This window comes from Mustela nivalis (assembly GCF_964662115.1).
Source record: "Mustela nivalis genome assembly, chromosome: 1".
Taxonomy (NCBI): Eukaryota; Metazoa; Chordata; class Mammalia; order Carnivora; family Mustelidae; genus Mustela; species Mustela nivalis.
Window position 1 is genome coordinate 154,925,110 of NC_139020.1, and position 18,897 is coordinate 154,944,006.

The 18,897-nt window shown below is 50.0% G+C and overlaps 1 protein-coding gene across 3 annotated transcripts in view; it reads right to left on the reverse strand.

Annotated features, from left to right (window-relative positions):
• The window catches only part of SCN5A (sodium voltage-gated channel alpha subunit 5), a 94,361-nt gene that overhangs the window by 16,962 nt on the left and 58,502 nt on the right, over positions 1-18,897 (reverse strand). For 2 of the 3 annotated variants that reach the window (XM_082745384.1, XM_082745383.1), the window contains exons 16-21: positions 17,599-17,955; positions 13,016-13,456; positions 11,603-11,755; positions 8,782-8,902; positions 7,721-7,875; positions 540-713 (exon numbers count right to left, since the gene is read on the reverse strand). In XM_082745384.1, coding sequence (XP_082601510.1) covers positions 540-713; positions 7,721-7,875; positions 8,782-8,902; positions 11,603-11,755; positions 13,016-13,456; positions 17,599-17,955 — 1,401 coding nt within the window. The remainder of the gene's footprint in view (positions 1-539; positions 714-7,720; positions 7,876-8,781; positions 8,903-11,602; positions 11,756-13,015; positions 13,457-17,598; positions 17,956-18,897) is intronic. The other variant, XM_082745385.1, reaches the window with a different exon arrangement.

Consider the following 18,897-nt stretch of genomic DNA (forward strand, 5'->3'; position numbering starts at 1 on the left):
CCCTCTCTCCTCTGCACAGACAGTCTCCTACCATGTGGGGACACAGAGGTTCTTAACTGGCCACCTGTCTAGGGGGCCTGACAGACACTTCATGACACACATGGGCAGAGCTGGGATACAGGCTAGTCTGCTCCCTGACTTCTGGCCATCCTGAGGGGGCGGTGTGTGTGGCGGGGGAGGGGAGCACTCCTGCTTGGACTGCTCCTCACTTTCCCCTAGTGAGTCACGTCTCCCCAGAAGCCTAGGTCTCCCCCTGCTCCTCTGTCTCTCCAATTTGGGGTTCTGATGGCCATACCCAGGTTCCTATCCCTCCCAGCCGGGGAACCTTATGGGCAGGTCCTGGGGCTCTCCTGTGACCTCAGATGGCAGCCTCCCTCCCCTCTGCATGCTCTGTGGCCCAGCTGAGTGCCTCACGTCAGCCTGCTGACTCCCACCCGCCCTGTCCCTCCGTCCTCCCATCCTCCCGTCCCTCTGCTTCAGCTCCTTCCTGCCCTGGCAGCCGGTCTTCCCACCCCTCCCCGTTTCTGGGCCGCACTCACATCCACAATGAGGAAGTCCAGCCAGCACCAGGCGTTGGTGAAGTACTTCTTAAAGCCATAGGCCACCCACTTGAGCAGCATCTCCAGCACAAAGACGTAGGTGAACATCTTGTCGGCATACTCGAGCAGAACCTTGATGGTCTTCCGCTCCTCCAGGTAGATGTCCTCAAAGGCCTACAGATCAGGCCAGACAAGGGGGACATGACGTTCCAACCACCACCCATCCCACCCTTCAGAGACTTTATCTCTAACAGGAGGTGCTGCCCAGGAGGGCAGGAGCAGACCCCCTTGTGGAGGGGCCCCTTAGAGGTCACACTGGACTAGAACAGCATTGCTCTCCTGGCTCATGAAATGATCTCACACGGTATGAGGACAACAAAGCACAGTGTATGGTGAGAACGCTTCATGCTGGAGAGTGAGGCTCAGTTCTGAGCTAGTGCATCTCTCGAAAACGTGCTGATCTCCTGGGTTAACACAGAGGCTGTGTGTAGGAGCAGCTCAGGGCTTCCTGCTGCAAACCCCACCAACCCTCCTTTTGTTGCCATTTTGCTATGTGCTTGATGCAGCTACCTACTTTTCATAGGACACAAAATTGGTGTCCAGTGATAACAATCATTAAAAGTCCCCTTTACAATGTGTTTATGGAAACACAAAAACCAGGGAGAGCTAATCGAAAGCAAAATCTCCAGTAAATGCTAGCAAAGACAGTTTGTCTTACTAGCATTACTAAGAACAAGACCAGGTATCCTGGGGAGCCCAAAGCTCCTGCAACCCTCAGAATCCAGGAGTCAAGAGTTTCTAAGATGCTGGCAGATGTCTTTCTCCACCTCGTTTCTGCCTCAACCTGAATTCCTGAGCCAACGGAGGAACTTTGCCGGTTCCCAAGTGCCCTCTGGTACCTCCTATCCTGATCTGTACCTGGGCCTCTCAAGCCACCTCTCCCCCCGCACAGTGTGCTTGGAGACTCCCTGGCTAGGTAACTGAACACGTCACCAGGGGCCCAGGGGAGTCACCTCTGCTTGTCACTATGGGCCTCCCTGCCAGCCTGCAGGGCCCGCATGAGCCAGTGGCCCAGGTGGTCCATGCCGTCAGCCCTGACGTGCACTACCCAGGGATATGTGTGGCTAATCAGTCAGTGTAGACAGCATGGCAGGATAATTCAGATTCCTAAAATGGACTCTGGGAGTTGTTCAAGACAAAAAGTAGGTGGGGTTTTTTTTTCTCCTTATAAAAATGAGTGCACAAAAAATTAAATATAGACATTATAAAAAAGAACAGAGTGCAGCTCTGATTTCATGACATTATAGTAACCACTGCTAATAGTTAGGGCAAAACTCTTTCTGACACTATGTGTGTATACAAGGACACAGTTTCCTAAGATAAACTATTTTGCTTTAAAGTTTTTTTTTCCACTAAACAATCTTTTGAGTGTTTATTTACTCTCTAATGTGAACACATGTGATATGTAGTATTCTTTTAAAAGGCTGCCTAATGTTTTATTTGCATATACCCTTGGGGTTTTAGCCCAAACTCCTATTAACGAACATTTCATTTGTTTCCGATTTCTCACTAGTAGAAACAACACTGCAGTGAGCAGTGTGTCTGATTATCTGTTCGGGATAAATTTCTAGAACTGTGATGCCGGGTCAAGGGTGTAGTTTGGGTACAGATTGGGAATAGGATTTCCGGCTGGGGACACCGACAGACACTCCCTCCAGAGTGCACCAAGTTGGCTCTTTCCTCACCACTCCCCTGACTGTGGTGGGGTTTCTCCTTTGTCACTCTTCTCAGGCTAAAGAATGAAAGTTGTATTTTCTTACATTTTAATTATTTTATTGCTAGTAATGCTGACATCATTGCTTTGGATATCTGCAGTATCCCTTTTGCAAACTGCCTGTGTCTCTTCATCTAATTTTTTTTTTTTACATGAGTATCTGGTTTAATCAGAAATGTTAACAGTTTTATACACTCCATCCCAGTTGTGTGCCTTTAAATCTAGTTTACTTTTCCCACCGATTGATGAATGGACAAAGAAGATGTGGGATGTATGTGCAATGGAGTATTACTCAGTCATCAAAAAGAACAAAATCTTGCCATTTGCCACGATGTGGACAGAGCTAGAGAGTATTATGCTAAGTGAAATGTCAGTCAGAGAAAGATAAATACCATAAAATTTCACTCATTTGTGGAATTTAAGAAACAAAACAGATAAACATGGGGGGGGGAGAGGTAAACCAGGAAATGGGCTCTTTATGATAGAGAACTAACTGAGGGTTGATGGAGGGAGGTGGGCAGGGTATGGGCTTAATAGGTAGATGGGTATGAAGGTGGGGGTGTGTCAAGCAATGGGTGTTGTATGTAAGCGATGAATCACTAACGTCTACTCTGGAAACTAATATTACAGTGTGTATTAACTAACTGGAATTTAAACAAAAACTTGAGGGGCACCTGGGTGGCTCAGTGGGTTAAGCTCTGCCTTCAGCTCAGATCATGATCTCAGGGTCCTGGAATAAAGCCCCACATCAGGCTCTCTGCTCAGTGGGGAGCCTGCTTCCCCCCTCTCTCTGCCTGCCTCTCTGCCTACTTGTGATCTCTCTCTGTCAAATAAATAAATAAAATCTTAAAATAAAATAAAAAATTGGAAAAGAAAACAAATTAAATAAATTCAACCTACTAAAAAAAATCTTGTTTACTTTTGTTTACCATACTGGATGTTCACACTTTATTTTCATTTGTTATTATATCATTTAATAGAATTACATCATTTATTATCATTTTCACCTAGTAAAACTTTCAGTGTCATGTTAAGAAAGCCCTTACCTAGTCTAAGGCTAGAGGGAAAAAATGACTCTTCTTTTCTTCTTTTTAGCCTTTTGAACTTTCATTATTTTATATCACAGTTTTAAAAATCCGATATATTTTGGTGAATAGCAAATATCCATTTTATTTTTTTTTTCAGAGTAGCTTTCACCATTACAACACTTTATTAATGGATTAGAAGTCAACTTTACCATATAAAATACATTTTTATACTTACTTAAGCCCACTGGACCTCTCTGTGTGCTTTTATTGCTCTCTGTCTGTTCCTGAATTAGTATGAATTCTCCTGGCCGTTTTTAGTAATTTTCAAGATAAAATTAGCAATGTTTTGTCAAATTCCCTTTAAAAATGTTGCAATTTTATTGTTATTGCACTGAAATTATTAACTGCATTAGGACCTAATATGGAGTTCCCATACCCAAGACCAGAGTGTATTTATAGTATACTTATTGGTCTGTCTTCTTTTACAGTGCTTAGCAAAGTTTTAGAGTTTTCTGCATGTACCTCTTACAACATCTCATGTCATATTTATTCCCTGTTATTTTGTGCTTACAATTGCACTGGCTAGTACTTCAAGATTATTATTCAATAATGGAACTACAGCTAAAATGTAGTTAAAGCAACCTTTTCTTACTCATGACTTTCATAAAAATGTTTCAAGTACTTTACTACTAATGATATAATAGAAGTTAATTTGAACAAATTTTTCACTAAGGAAATATATTTAATTTCTACTCTTACTGGAGTTTTAAAAATCAGATATGCATTGAGATAATTATATTTTTAAATCTCTGTCCTATTCATATACATAGATATCCTAGTATGGCACTATTCTCCCATTTTAGAATATACCTGGTATGACTTATTTAATTTTTAAAGTATATTGCTGGTTCTTATCTGCATGTATTTCAGATATTTGCAACACTATTCATAAGTATGGTGTATGAAAACTAATCCATGGTTTTCCCGTTGTTATACCTGAGGTTTTAAAAATCAGCATTATTTAGCTTGTATAAAAAGGATGTGCAGACTTTCCATCTTTCCTCATACACTACAACATTTTAAACAGGACTGGAATTATTTTCTTCCTTGGGAATGCAAAAGAACCCATCCTTGGAGATGTGAGAGATCAGAATTAGCTACTGGTTTATCTATTTTATTAACTTTTTAAGGCATCAGCTTTGGAATTTCATATCAGTTTTATTATTTATTTTTAATTGGTTAACTTGTTTTTTAAATTTTATTATTTTCTTATTGTCCTTAAGAATATTTTGCTGCTACATCTGTAATTTCTTGAGTTAAATAATTAATTTGCATTCTTTCTATTTATTAATAAAAGTGTTTAAGTCTATGAATTCTCCTCCTTCCCCCTGTCCCCCCTAGGTAGGCTCCATATCCAGTGTGGAACCCAACATGGCACCTGAACTCATGACCCTGAGATCAAGACTTGAGTTGAGATCAAGAATGGGATGTTTAACTGACTGAGCCACCCAGGCGCCCCTATGTATTTTCCCCTTATTATAGCTTTGGCTGCATTCTACAAGCGGTGCTTTCAATATTATTATTTTCTAGTTTTTTATTCCCCAGCCAGTTTTTTTTTCTCTACCTCTAATTTTCCTTTCTTATTTTTCTAGATCTTAAGTGGACAGAATTGGTTGAATCATAATCTTTGACTTACAAACACTGTCATCTTTGGCCCATGAGTAGCCTTTGTATTTTATTTATTTGCTTACTTTTTAATATAACGAGCACCCATGAATGTACCATCCAACTATTTTCTGTTTGATCCACAGTTTAAGAATGACTTTTACAATTCTAAGAATTGTTTTTGTTGTTGTTTTTTAGTCTTTCTATTTTTGCTACATCTAGCAGTTTCCTTATCTGTAAGACAGACTTAATAACAGACTCATTTCTTAGAGTTATTATGAGAATCAAATGGATTAATCTTTGTAAAATGCTTATGACAGGGTCTGGCACATAGTGGGTGCTATTTAAATGTTATTGTTTTTATTATTAGGCTAGTTCAAACTTGTTAACTACATATATATACATAATTTAGTTCTCTCATAGTCTTGTTCTTTTTATGTGATTTGTCAGGAAATAGTAAAAGTGTGGTTAAATCTCCCTGTATTATTGCATCACTGTCACTTTTTTCTTTTTCTTTTTTTTTCTAATAGTTCTTGTTTGATATAAGTGTTATGCAATCCCAAGCAAAAATATATTCATAATAGTTTATTTACTTTTAAAAATTTATTCATTTGAGAGAGTGAGCAAGAGCACAGAGGGAGAGGGAGAGGGAGAAGCAGACTCCTCTGCTGAGCGACCTAGGTGCCCCAATAGTTTTATTTTTGTTATAGCTGTGACCTGCTTTGTTTTATCTCACATTTTTTACATTGAATTCAACCTTGCTTAGTATTAACAGACACAAACACTCTGATTTTTGTCATGATTGCATTTGCCTGATAAATCTTATTATTTTACTTTTACTATTTCTGAGTGACAGTGTTTTGGTTTGTCATTTAAGAGTACATAGGTGAAGTCTTTGTTTTTGTTTTTTAAATCCATTCAGATTCCTTTCCTTTTTTCAAAGATGAATTTTATCCAGTTATCATTATTATTAAAACGTATTTGCTTTTCCCTCTGCCACCTTATTTTTTGTTTCCTGGTTTAATGTCGCCTTGTTCCTTCTTTTTTCTCCTATCTTCTGCTGTAAGAGCTCTGTTTTCTTTAAAAGAAAATTCCCTTCAACAATTTGGAAGGGATATATAGTTTGCTTTCTGTTAACCGAGTTTATAACTTTAAATAACACACTCAGACTTCTTTTTCTCAATATATCATCGACGTGTTTTTTTTTAAAGCCGTGCTTGGCTGTCTACCCTGATTAGATTCACCATTTGCTTGCCAAAACTCCTCCTCACTTATGCCAGGCTGAGTTTTTCCTCCACAGCCCAGACTACATGGCTCTGGCTGCCCTTGTTTGTGGCTGTTTAAAAACAAAACTCGTTAACATATTGTCAAATCATCCTTCTCTGAAGCCTACAGAGATTTGGCTCTAGCTGCCAATGGTAAAACATGCGGCCTGTAAGTCAGGTCTCTAGGCCCACTCTGGAACAGGGGAGGGGAGTACAGGATGGGACAAGAGGCCCAGAGATACAGGGGTGGCTGCCATGGCACTTCCACATGACCTAAGCTCAGGAGGTGCCACAGAGTGGAGGCACATAGCCTTGGGTCAAAGTGCCCTTCGCTTTTGCTCTGGGGTTCAAAGCATTTCCTGTCAATTGCTCAAACATGGGGTTCTCACCTCCCCAACGATATCAAGTGCTTGCTCCCCTGGGTCAGGAAAGTGATTATCTCCTCTGTCTTCTTGACTACCCATCTCCCCGTTCACCAGCATCTTCTAGAACCCTCTCCAGTGCCATCCCATCTACTCCTAAATGGACTCTGAGAGATCAGAATAGGGTGCTTGGGAACCACATAGGGCATTCCAGGAGGGCCTCCCTGCTACTCTTGGTCTCAGCAAACCTCCTTGTCCTGCATAGCCCAGCTTCACCTGCTATCTCCAGAAAGTCTTCCTGATTGCTCCAGTTCCCCTGACCTCCCAGTCATTTATTCTTTTTCAATGTTTTCTCACGAGCTGATCTCTGACTACCTCAAACCTACTGAATCTGGTTTCCCCAGCTAGACTCTCAGCCAGTGAGGCCGGGGCTGGTGTCTCTTCCTCCTGTTGTTGCTCCCCACGGCTCAAAGGACTAGATAGAAGGAAAACTTAGAAGAGACCTATTGAACAAGTGGAAGGTCAAGACAAAGGACTCCTGAATCTGACTGCCACATCCGCTGCTTGCAAGTGGTGGGACCTTAGGCAGGTTATGTAATGTTTCTGCAAAGGGTTGTTGTTGGGATCAAATGTGACAATGTGTGAACTACACAGCCCTGTCTCTAACCCTGGAACAGCTGGAATGAAGGGAGCTACCAGTGGAATCTCAGGCAGCATCGTTAACTGCACTGAAATGGCCTAATGGTGCAAGGTGCAGGTGGGTGTGTCCCCAGCACTTGGCGGAGGGAGGCTGGTGACCTGTGACCTATGACCTATGCCAGCTGTGAAATGGGGCCAATTATTCCCCTCTGGCGGGACCCAGGGTTCTGGCCAGATGACCTCCGTGAGCCCTTCTGGCTCTGACTTCCGTTCCTGCTGTGGTGATGGGAATTTGTGAGCTGACTCCCGTGCCAGGGGCCAGGGGAAGCCCATCTACAGCAGAGGCTCTGCCCCAGTTTCTGGCCTAGCTCCCAGTGGCAGACTACCCTTCCTGCCCTCCCCGCTCCACCATCCCTCTCTGCACAACCCTACAGCCCCAGGAGGGTACCAGGGCTCCGCTGCTGAGCAGGATCATGAAGATGATGAACGTCTCAAACCAGCTGTGCTCCACGATGCGGTAGCAGGTCTTGCGCAGTCGCCACCAGACCTTCCCGGGGCCCTGCGTGGTGTCCACGGTGCAGCAAGGACAGCGCCGGATGCAGCCTGTGGAGGGGAGGGAAGGAAGGGTCAGGCCCAATCCGGGGCCTGCAGATGCCCACCCCTCGGAAGGGGTGACTGAGAGAACGAGGTTATCACGTGGAGTAGTGAACAGGGTGACGTGGTAGGCAGGTGTGATGGGACAGCAGGGAGCACTGCAGTGCTGTCCTCAGGGGCCCACGCTCAGCAAGAGCTCTGTGGAAAGGCCGGATGGACTAGGCATCCAGTGAGTGGGTAAAGGGCCTGGCAGATCTGAGCAGAGGGAAGGCTGGGCTGGGCTGGGCACCAGTTTCTCCTCTGCTCACCTGGGAAATTCTCCCCCTGGGGGGATATTCCAGAACTCCTGGAGTACTCGGTCCCTGGGTCTTTTCCACGTTTGCAGTTTTTGAGCCATGGCAAGGGCAAAGCCCTCATTGATAGCCCCAAAGGACATGCCATGTGGAGGGGAACTCTCATTTTATCCCCAGTTGCCTTCTGAATATTCACCACCAATTCATAAAAGCCACAGATGCTGATGACGGGCACATGTCACCACCGGTGAGTATTTACAGAAGGCCTGCAATGGGCCAGGCACCGTGTGCTAGAGGCACGGGGAAGAGGATGGAGCCCTTGCTGCTGGGGGTCACACACTCGTGTTGTCATTCTACCAATGCAGTCATGGGTCTTCCGTGCGGCTGACCCACAGCTGCCCAGCCCAGCAGTCCACGGGCAAGGGTGTCATCAGGTCCTGGGTAGAAGGAGGGGGCCCCCCAGGTCATGAGGAATGTGGAGGGAGAGCAAGCATTGGGGTCAGGGTGAGGTGCAACATGGCCCTGGGCCCCAAGGAGCTGCTGGCTGTTCTGCCCACACACCGCCCCCGCCCCCCGCCCCGGTGGGGCTGAGGCTCTGGCAAAGGGCCACTCAGGGCAGTACCTTCAGTGAAACAGTCTTCCGGATCCTTGACATCCTCACCCAGGTCAGGGATCTGCTCCAGGAGGTCAGCAGTGTTGGTCATGTCTGCTGTGCTTCCCTCTGAGTAGCTGTCCTCGTGAGTCTGTGGGCAGGGGTGTGGGATGGGGTGGATGAGGGTCATATAGAAGCTCCAGCCTTGAGCCCCGAGTCTGGGGCAGCCAGGGGCTCCCTGAGGGGAGGTGCCCAGACTTCTTCCCACTGCATAACCTGGAAATCTGAGCCCAGGGTGGGTGGGTGGTAACCTGCCCCAGGTTGAACTGAGGTTGGACTTCAGAGGCTCCTGAGTCTGTGGCTCTGGTCTGCTGGGGTCTAGGGTCAGGTGCAGGGGGTACTGGAAAGCACTGGGGTTGGGGAATGTGTCCAGCTGGGAAGAGACAGACATGGGTGGCAACACGGGCACACACTCGGACAAGGACACACAGTGGCAGCTTGGCACACGCAGTGCAAACAGGCATGCCCCCCACACCCAGAACAGAGTCCGAACCAGGCCAAAGGCACACACCGGTACGGGGTCAGACACAGAGAGCACGGGCCAGCCACCCAACCGACGCTTCTTGCCCAGTTCATGAGTGCTGGGGTGATGAGCAGAGCCCGGAGTCAAAGCAAGAAGGGCCTGGAGGCTGCCCTGCCTGGCCACACAGGGCTCTGCCAGCCAGCCCTTGAATAATCTGATTACAGAGAACCGTGGGCACGCGGCGTTGCGAGTGTCCGTCGGTCCCATGTGGATGCGGTCACTGGGGGGAGCAGTAGTGGTCACTGCCAGTGCTCGGCCCAGTTCCCTCTGGTAGGTCCACCGCACCATGAACACTGATATGGAGCTGGCCCCTTCTTCCGAACACGGTCTATAGCCAGGGAGTGGCCATGCCCCGTAATAGCTTGTGGGTTTCAACCCAAGCTACAGGTGGCTGACACCCACTGTTGCACAGATGTGGGAAGACATGAGGCCAGCCCCTTGCCTGGGGAGGGGGTAGTGGGACAATGCCATGTGCAGTGTGTGCCCCAGAGCTCCCCACTGGACCAGGCTGAGGCCTGAATCCAGGACCGAGCCTTTCGGAGCTTTTTCATTGGTTTCATCCTTCTTCTCGCTCTTCCCTATCAGCTTATCTGGGGGCACTCCCTCTGGGGGCACAGGACGCCCGTCTCAGGCTCTGCTCCTAGGAGCCTACCCTACAGAAGGCATGGCAGGGGCAAGAGGCTTCTGAGAGGGAAGGGAAGCCTTTGGTGGCCTTGGATCCTGTCTATGGTGCCAGCCAAAACTGAAGAGGACTTCTTTTCCCTTCTTTCCGTGACTCCCTCTGCTGCTTTCTCAAAGTCCTCTTCAGTTTTGGCGTTTGTGATGGGGAAGGGTTGGATGCTGATGGGAAAGTCAAGAGGGTTGCTGGGTGCAGGGTGGAGCCTTGGCCCTTCTAGGGTCCCCGTGGCTTTGAGGGCTCATCCTTCTGCCCCCCACTTCGTTGGGCAGCTGAACTGGGAAAGGCACAAGCCAGAGGAGATCTCCGCACTACTTTGTTTTTCAGACGCTGGAGCTGCACAAAGTACCAGGGGGCATTGGCTGGGAGATAGGTTCTCAGGAACCCGCTGCAGGTGGGATGAGGGGTCCTTGTCCAGGAACACCCAGCCCACCTCTCTCTTCCTTTGATGGGTCCTACCATGAACTGATTTGAGGAGACGAAGAAGTGTCATCATTCCAGTATGAAAACCCTCCCTCTCCGTGACTTTGGACCCCTCCTGCATCTTCCTGCTCCCACATGCCTCTGTGTCAGAATCTCCAGGGGAGAAGAATGACCTGTATTGTCAGGATGAAGATTCCAGCAGGTGCTCGTGCTCCAGAGCTGATCATGATCACAAAGTCTCCTATAAACCCATTGCACAAAAGGTACAACATTCCGTTGAAGCAAGTCACAGTTGCTGGACCAAGGGTTAGGGTCAGGCTGCTCTGCCTCTGAACACCTGCCCTCTACCTTCCACCATGCTTGGCATGCACGGGGGGTGGCTGTGTGGGGTCAGGGAGCATGACCAACGCCGCAGTCCTTTAGCTCAGGGGCTGCAGACTCAAATGCTTACAGGCGTGGAATGCTTGCAAGTTGTGGAATGAAGTTAAGCATGTGGGTATGTGGCAAACCAGGGAGTTCTAGTCAGTGTCATGGAGGTGGTCATCACTTGTCTCCGGCGGGGTGGTTCTTCTTCCAATTTTTTTTTTCATTTTTCCTACTTTTTTTCTGCATTTCAATGCAGAATTTTTGTTTGTTTTCTTGTTTTATGCTTTTTTACATAAAAGCTACCAAGTTTTAAATGTTCGTAGCATATTCAAATTAAAAATCCTTCTGTAGCCAGAACAAAACCCTAGATTAGGCCTCCGGTTTGCGGCCTCGGCCTTAGTCCAGGAGAGAAGCTGCTGGTGGCCAATGCTTCAAGAACTTGTTCTCAGGGGCCCCCAAAGTCCCCTGGAATGGGGTAATTCACAGGACAAACATTTGCCAAAGAGGACCAAAGCACGGGAACTGAGTGAGGAGGGATGAGCACATGGAGGGGTAGGGTTAGCACACGGAGCACACGGAGGCTGGCAGCTTCCAGAACCTTCCAGAAGCTCTGGGCCCCATGCCACCCCTCCCCTGTCAGGGCAGGGCTGCCCGTGCCCCCCTGTGCGGACAGGTCTCCCACACTGCCTGTGACGGTGGCTATGGCTCCCACCAGGAAATGCAGGTGTGTGCGAGGAACCCTCAGACTGGCTCCGATCCTAGTGCGGCACCCCGCTGGCTTCAGGGACAAAGGTGTGTGTTACCTCACTGCACCCTGGGGCCGGGGACTCCACTTTCCGCCGCTGCTGCCAGTCTGCCTGAGCCACACTGGCCTCGGAGGAGGGGGTCTCTGACACCTGGCTCCAGGCCCTGGGCTCTGGGAGGGCCTCTGGGCTGCCGGAAACAGGCTGGGATTCCTGCCGAAGAGACCCCCAGCCCATGAGCTCCCTGGCCGAGTGTCCCAGGGCCCCGCATAAGCAACTGGAGCACTGCTTCCTGCCCTCTTCATGGGGCCTCAGGTCACCGAAGGTCTCTCCCTCTGGGAGGATCCTGGTCAATCTGGCCTAAGTCTCCCCTCCTCCCACTCCCCGGAAGGGTGTGGCTGGGGTGCACTGCCCAGTTCCCAAATGCTGGCAACTCCACTTAGGAGGGACATACAGACCTCCCCCATGAGTTCCCACGGCACTCTGCATGGCACCTTCCACACACGTGTGCACGCACACACACACATGCACGCACACTGGCCCCGGGGAGCCAGAGCCAACAGCCTCAAGAGAAGGAGAGGAGCAGGAAAGGGAGCATCCTGGAGATAACTGGTAGCCGTGGTCTGGCAACTGCTAGCACTGCCCTTCCCCAGCTTACACTGTCCCTGTCCGACAGCCTGACCGAAGGGGTAGAAGCTGGCCTCTGGGACCACTGGGAGGCAGAACGATGTGGAAGCAACTCCCCACGTGGGGAGCAGTGTCCCTTCACAGCAGACCCAACCGGCGCAGGCCCACAGCAAGCAGTGAGGACGGGCCCAGTCAGACAGAGAACCACTCACTGCTTGACCTAAAGACCTAAGAAGAAGCCATCTGTGCTTGGCTCAGGCCACGGGAGAACTGAGGGGATTGGGGGCACTGTCTCTTTTGTCCAGACTCTGGTCCTAAGTGTTAAAAATAACAGGTTGGGAGATAAGATAGTGCTGTCTCTGACACCTGCCATCTTAGGGATGCTTATTTTTAAATCTCCAAGTTAGTCCTGGGCCTGGGAGGAGGGGAGAGGGCAGTTGGGAGGTCAGGAGACTGCACTCCTCCCTCCCTAAGACATTCCGCCATATTAGTACTGGAGGGGGACGATGGTTGGGGGAAGGGGGTGGGCAGTAGTGCTGACTCTGTCGTAGGTGTGCGAGGCACTCCTAGCAAGTCTCTCTCTTGCCATGCCTCAGTTCCCCTTTCTGTACAGTTCGCTGCTCCTGGCTAGTATCAGGCAAACAATGGACAATAGCCCCTTCCAAGGTCCCCTCAGGGCTGGGTTGGGAAGAGAGGGCTGACAGCTGGCCTCAGCACCCCACTGTGACGCTGCCTCTTGAGGGTGGCAGGGTCAGCTGCGTGAAGCAAGGCTGGGAGCCCTGGCAAGCACAGACCCGGGCCCTGTACAGGTAGGTGCTGCATATATGCGGGGGGTGGGGCAGTCACCTGCTTAGTGGACTCCTCCTCCGTGCCCAGGCTGTTCTCCTCATCGTCTTCTTGGTCATCCGTGTCTGACTCAGCCACAGCAATGGGCACACACACAGGTTCTGCATCCCCGGGGGGTCCCTGGCTCGGCCGCTCGTCTTCCTCAAACCGCGTCTCCTTGCGGGCCGGAGGCGCCTTCTCTGACTCTGGGGGTGGTGGGGTGCTGGAGGTGGCCATGCAGCTGGGCAGCTGGCCGTGGCTGGAGAGGGCTGCAGGTTTCTGGGGACGCCGCTGGAGGATCCCGCAGCAGAAGTCCCAGGTGGTCCGCTTGAGGAAGCGCAGGCCTCGCTGGATACGTGCCAGGGCTAACTGGAGGTTGTTCATTTCCCCGTCATCGTCAGGGGCTGTGAGGTTGTCTGCACTGAAGGAGCTGAGCAGCAGAGCCAGGAAGAGGTTCAGGACCTGTGGAGGCCAGGGATCAGGCTCTTCAAGGCAGGCACCATAGGGGCCATTATGGGGAAATTGAGGCCCAGGGACCTTAAGGATTGCTGATGGCCAGCAGCTCTGGGCCCTCATCCTAACCCCACAGTTCTCTTGAATATAGTGAATTTGGCTATAAAATGAAAGACCAATTCTCATCCCTTTTCCCAATTGCTCAAATGCAGTCTGGGTTGAGGGCATTCGGCCCCAGATCTCGGGTCTTGGCCCGGGGTCTAAGGGAGAAGCATGGGTTCATCCAGGGATGAAGCCTGCAGATGGGGTCTTGCTGCCTGGGAGTAATGGCAGACAGCGGGGTTAGAATGAGCATGGAGTTGCTCCCTGGGAAGTGGGCTCCAAACTGAGATCACCAGGGACAAGGCAGAATCCCACCCAGAAGCAATGCAGAGCTCTTGAGGACTTTCCTGGAAGGTGCCTCTATGTCTATTGGTGAAAGAAGGGATTGTGATGGGCCTCTGAGCTGTCTCAACATTTGAAAATCTAGCACCTTCTACATGTGTCCCCAGGTCTGACTCTGCTTTCCAGGTGAGGGACGTGAGGGATGGAGCAGAGAAGGGGCAAGGGCAATCCTCGGGCCTCTGGGACTAATTGCGGGGTCAGAACATGGAGAGGTGGCTGTCTAGGCAGTGAGGGATGCTGGGATGGGCGCTGGGTACAGGACCAGACAACTGGGGAGGAGGTGCAGGGACCTGTGTCGGAGCTGCCAGGAGTCAGGGGAGGGGCTGGGGTTGCCAAGTGCCAGAAGGGCAGTACTTAAGCTATTTATCAGGAGCTAGGGATCTGAGACTCTTTAAGCGAGGTGTGCAAAATTCATCTCTCTCTGCAGAATTCTGGACTACTGCTATTGTTAAACCATCCTGGAAGGGCAAAGCTTTAGCTTTTGTTAAGAAAGAGCACTTTCGGGTGCCTGGGTGGGTCAGTGGGTTAAAGCCTATGCCTTCGGCTCAGGTCATGATCCCAGGGTCCTGGGATCTAGCCCTGCATCAGGCTCTCTGCTCAGCAGGGAGCCTGCCTCCTCCTCTCTCTCTGCCTGCCTCTCTGCCTACTTGTGATCTCTGTCTGTCAAATAAATAAATAAAATCTTTTAAAAAAATAAAAAAAAAAAAGAAAGAGCACTTTCATGGAGTGACAAGAGGGTGGCCGTGGTCCACTTCCCAGCCTCGTGGAGGATAAATGAAAATGACAGTAGGCTTGTTCCTTCACATGGGTCAGACGGGCTCTGGAGCTGACAGGCCAGAGACACTCCCTCCCCACCTTGGGCTTGGCGCCTCCTTCACCCAGCCAGCCCCCGCAGAGAGTTCCCTTGAAGGGGGACCCCTATGGCAGGGAGGTATGTGAGAGTAGGTGTGCGGTTCTCACTGGAAACCTACTATGGGCCCCTCTCTGGCTCCTCACGAGCCCTGAAGACACACCTCCTGCCTCTCAAAGAGCTAGGGATGAGAATTCTGAGGAAAGCAGTGGTAAGGTTGAAGCTCCAAAAGTCAGAAACATGCCTTTGGTTTAAGAAGCAATATACATTCAGGAGGACAGAATGGCAAGGGGAAGAGGCAGGATCTGGCATTCTGTATGGGGAGAGGATCACTTTTGACACCTGTCAAAAGTCAAAATGTCATCTTTGGTTGGCAGGGCACGTGACATGATTCAGGGTTGCTGTCTACACTGACCTCTGGCTGAGTCCCCAGCCTCGGCCACGCTGGCCTGGGCCTGGCCTGCTTCGGCTCCCAGTTGCCCACCTTGCTTCCTCTGCCCTCACCTATGCCTCACGTCCAGGTATCTGGGGCCCAGGCTAGGGGATAAGGTGGAGGAGAGTGGTGCGGGGGCAGCCCTGTCTGCCCCCACAAGAACACCAGCTCCTCCCTTGTGGCCTGGTGCCCAGGTTTGGCTTCTTCCAGTGCTTTCCCTTTCAATCAGGCTGCTGCTCTCCAGCCTCTGCCTGATCATGACTTCCCATTTCAATGGCAATCTTGCTTCCACCCACGCCCAACAGCAGCCCAATTCCTGAGGCGACCAGGGAGGGGGCAGCATGGGCTGTGTTAGCTTCCCTCCTCCAGCAGCCTCTAATCTTCTCATCCCCAGGCAGATCCGCTAGGAAATGGCAGGGCTGTGTGCATGAGGGCAGTGGGCCTGGCCGTGGTCTGAGAGCCTGGCGTACTCATAAGCTTCCTTAGAATACATAGTCTTGGCCCCTGGAGCAGGGCCAGGGCTGAATGAGGCTCCAGCCCAAGGGGCAGCCAGTTGAAGATGTGGAAGAGGGTGCAGCCCAAGAGCTGGATTCTGTTGGCAGTGTGCACAGATGCCCTGCCACCTCTCTGGGCCCCACAAGTGGGGCTAGAGACAGCCTGACCACCAACTTGGCCTGGGCCCGCCCTTGCATGGTTAGGGCACATCTGGAGGAGAACCAGGGAGGTTTGGGGAAGGGATCTGTCTGGAAACTGCAGCCCCTGGTACTTGAGGCCTCTATGAGGTGATGGAAGTCTATGCTGTCCACACTGGCAAGAGTAAAATCAAGCAGATGTGAGGTCTGAGCATGTGTGGACCACCTGTGTACCCAGACAAGTAGCTCCACATCCACAGTGGACACTGACTTCTTCCTGAATCACTCACTTGCCTCCCCCTGAAGCTTTCCAAAGAAGGAGCTTTCCAAAGCTCCTTCTCTGACATTGGGGTTTTTGATCTCTTTCAACTGCAGAATTCCCCACATTGTAAGGTACAAGGCAAGAGGCACCTGTCCTAGGATGCACAGATGGCCAGGGAAGCAAGGCTGGGTCCCTTGTGACAGGGTAGCTCGGACTCCCCCACGACTACCCAGGGTGACATACAAGTTCCCATGGATCCTGCCTTATCTGGACCAACATCTACTGCACCTGTGCTTTGCTCCCTTTGTTCCTTCCCACTCTAGTATCACCAATCAAGTCTACCCCAAACCTTCGTGTAGGAAGCCTTCCTTGATTTCCCCGATGGTGGGGATCAGCACCCAAGGGATACTCCTTAATGCTTCTGATCATTCTGACCAGCTTAAGAGTTATTTCAGGCCTGTTTGAGCTCTCCATCTCCCCACTCTCCAGTTGGTAAGCCACGGCAGGGCCACATTCAACTCTGTATTCCCAGCAGTTCCTGCCATACTATTTTGCATGCAACAGGGGCACAGGAAGTGTTTGTTAAGCTGAACTGAAAACCTGTGTGATAAATCATTGAACAGCAAGTGACTAATGAAGTAGTTGGCAGATGAGTAAATAAGTAAGTTAATGGATATTAAATGAGTATATAATGAAAAAACAGGTACCTAGGTGGGTGAATGAATGAAGGAGTAAATGAGGAGTGATGGAAATGGATGGATGGGTCAATGAGTGAGTGAGTAGAGAGCTGGATGGATGAATGGGTAGATGAAGAAGACTGGTGAATGAGTGAATGGACTGTGGGTTGACGGATGGATGTGGGGCTGGATTAGTGAGTGGAGGGAAAGATAAGAGAATAAAAATATGGGTGATGAATGAATGGATAGATGGTTGGGTGGATGAGTGAATGGGTGGATGAATAGGTACGGTGTATGTGTGTGTGTGTGTTTATGAATGAAGAGGGGTTGACGGATGGGTGGTTGATGGGCAGATAGATGATGGGTGAATGAATGGGTGGATGGATATGAGAATGAGTAAGTGGGGAGTTAATGATTGGATGGCTGGGTGAGTGAGTGAGTGAATAAAGAGGAGGACTGGTAACTGAGTAGACAGACTGATGGAGAGGTGGACAGAAGGATGGGTGAATTGGTGGGTGGGTGACTGATGAGTAGATCGATGGCTGGATAGGAAGATGCATGGATGAGTAGAGAGATGGAAGAATCAGTGGATGATGGAATGTTGATAAGTGCACAGATGGATGAGTAAATGGGTGCATAAGTGGGTGGACGAATGAATGGATGAGTAGATAGACGGAAGGATCGATGATGAATAGGTGGACAGATGGGTAAATGGATGGATGATGAGATTGATGGATAAATGGACAGTTCGATAGCTCACTGAGTGAATGAGTGGGTGGATGGAAGGAAGTTAAGGGAATGGGCAGAGGGATGACCGGTGGGCTGGTGTATATGGGGCCACTGGCCAACTTACCACGAGGTTGCCAATGACCATAACAAGCAAGAAGACGAGCAGGCACAGTGACTGCCCAGACACCTCCATGCAGTCCCACATGGTCTCGATCCACTCCCCACAGAGGATGCGGAAGATGATGAGAAAGGCGTGGAAGAAGTCCATCATGTGCCAGCGGGGCAGCAGGCCTGAGTCACTGATGCGGTACCTCTTCTCAGAGTAGTTTTTGCCAAAGAGCTGCATGCCCACCACAGCGAAGATGAACACGATGATGGCCAGCACCAGCGTCAGGTTCCCCAGTGCCCCCACCGAGTTTCCGATGATCTTGATGAGGGTGTTCAGGGTGGGCCATGATTTGGCCAGCTTGAAGACCCGTAGCTGGGGAGGGAGGTGTCCTTGTGAGGGGCTCTAGTTCCCGCCGCCCATGGATACCCTCACCCCCTGCTAGCTCCTACCTGAAACCCCAGGGGGCCCTTGGACACGTGTTTCTCCAGAAGCACACACTGCTCTTTCTCTCTACAGCCTGAGGGCAGCTCCGCTGGGCTCAGCTCTGAGTCAGGTCAACATCTCCAGCTTCATCTCCCCAACTCAGCCTTGCTCTTCATCCCCATACCAGCTTCCTACCCACCCCAGGCTCACTGCCAGGAACTTCCCATAGACTTCTCCAGCATGGAGTGTTCTTCTTCTTCCAGACTCATCTTCATCAGGTCAATCCATCTCTGACTTGCCCCATTCCCTCCAACCTTCTCTCTGCTCAGTTATCACAGAAAAGGGGGCCAGATGCTTAGCATTTATTGAATACCTGCTGTGCCAGGCCTGTGCTTAGGATACTCACGTCATTCAGAGCTTCCGACAACCACATGGGGTAGGCACTGTTATTGCCTCCTTTGGCAGGTTGAAGAAGCCAGCCCTTCTGGTGGAGTAACTTATCTGAGTCCATTAGTTCATGGCAGTGGAGTCAGGGTTAGAACCTATAGCTTGGGCTTTCTCTACTGCCTCTACCATCCTGCCTTCCAAGCCTCCAGTGAACCTAACAACACTGCCCAGACTTCCTCCAGGAATCCTTCCCTGACCTACCTCCAGCCCCATGTGTGGACCTCTCAGGCATTCTGCACTCCAAGAGTGGTCCAAAGACCAGCAGCTTTGGCCTCACTCGAGACCTACTAAATTAGGCACTGCAGTTTAACAAGATCACCAGATGATTTGCGGGCACATTAGAGTTTCCAAAGTGCTGACTCTGAAACCAGCAGGCAGAACCCCAGGAGAGCTGTTGGCAGGCCTGGCTCCACCTGTTATTTGCCATGTGGCTTTTGGGAAATT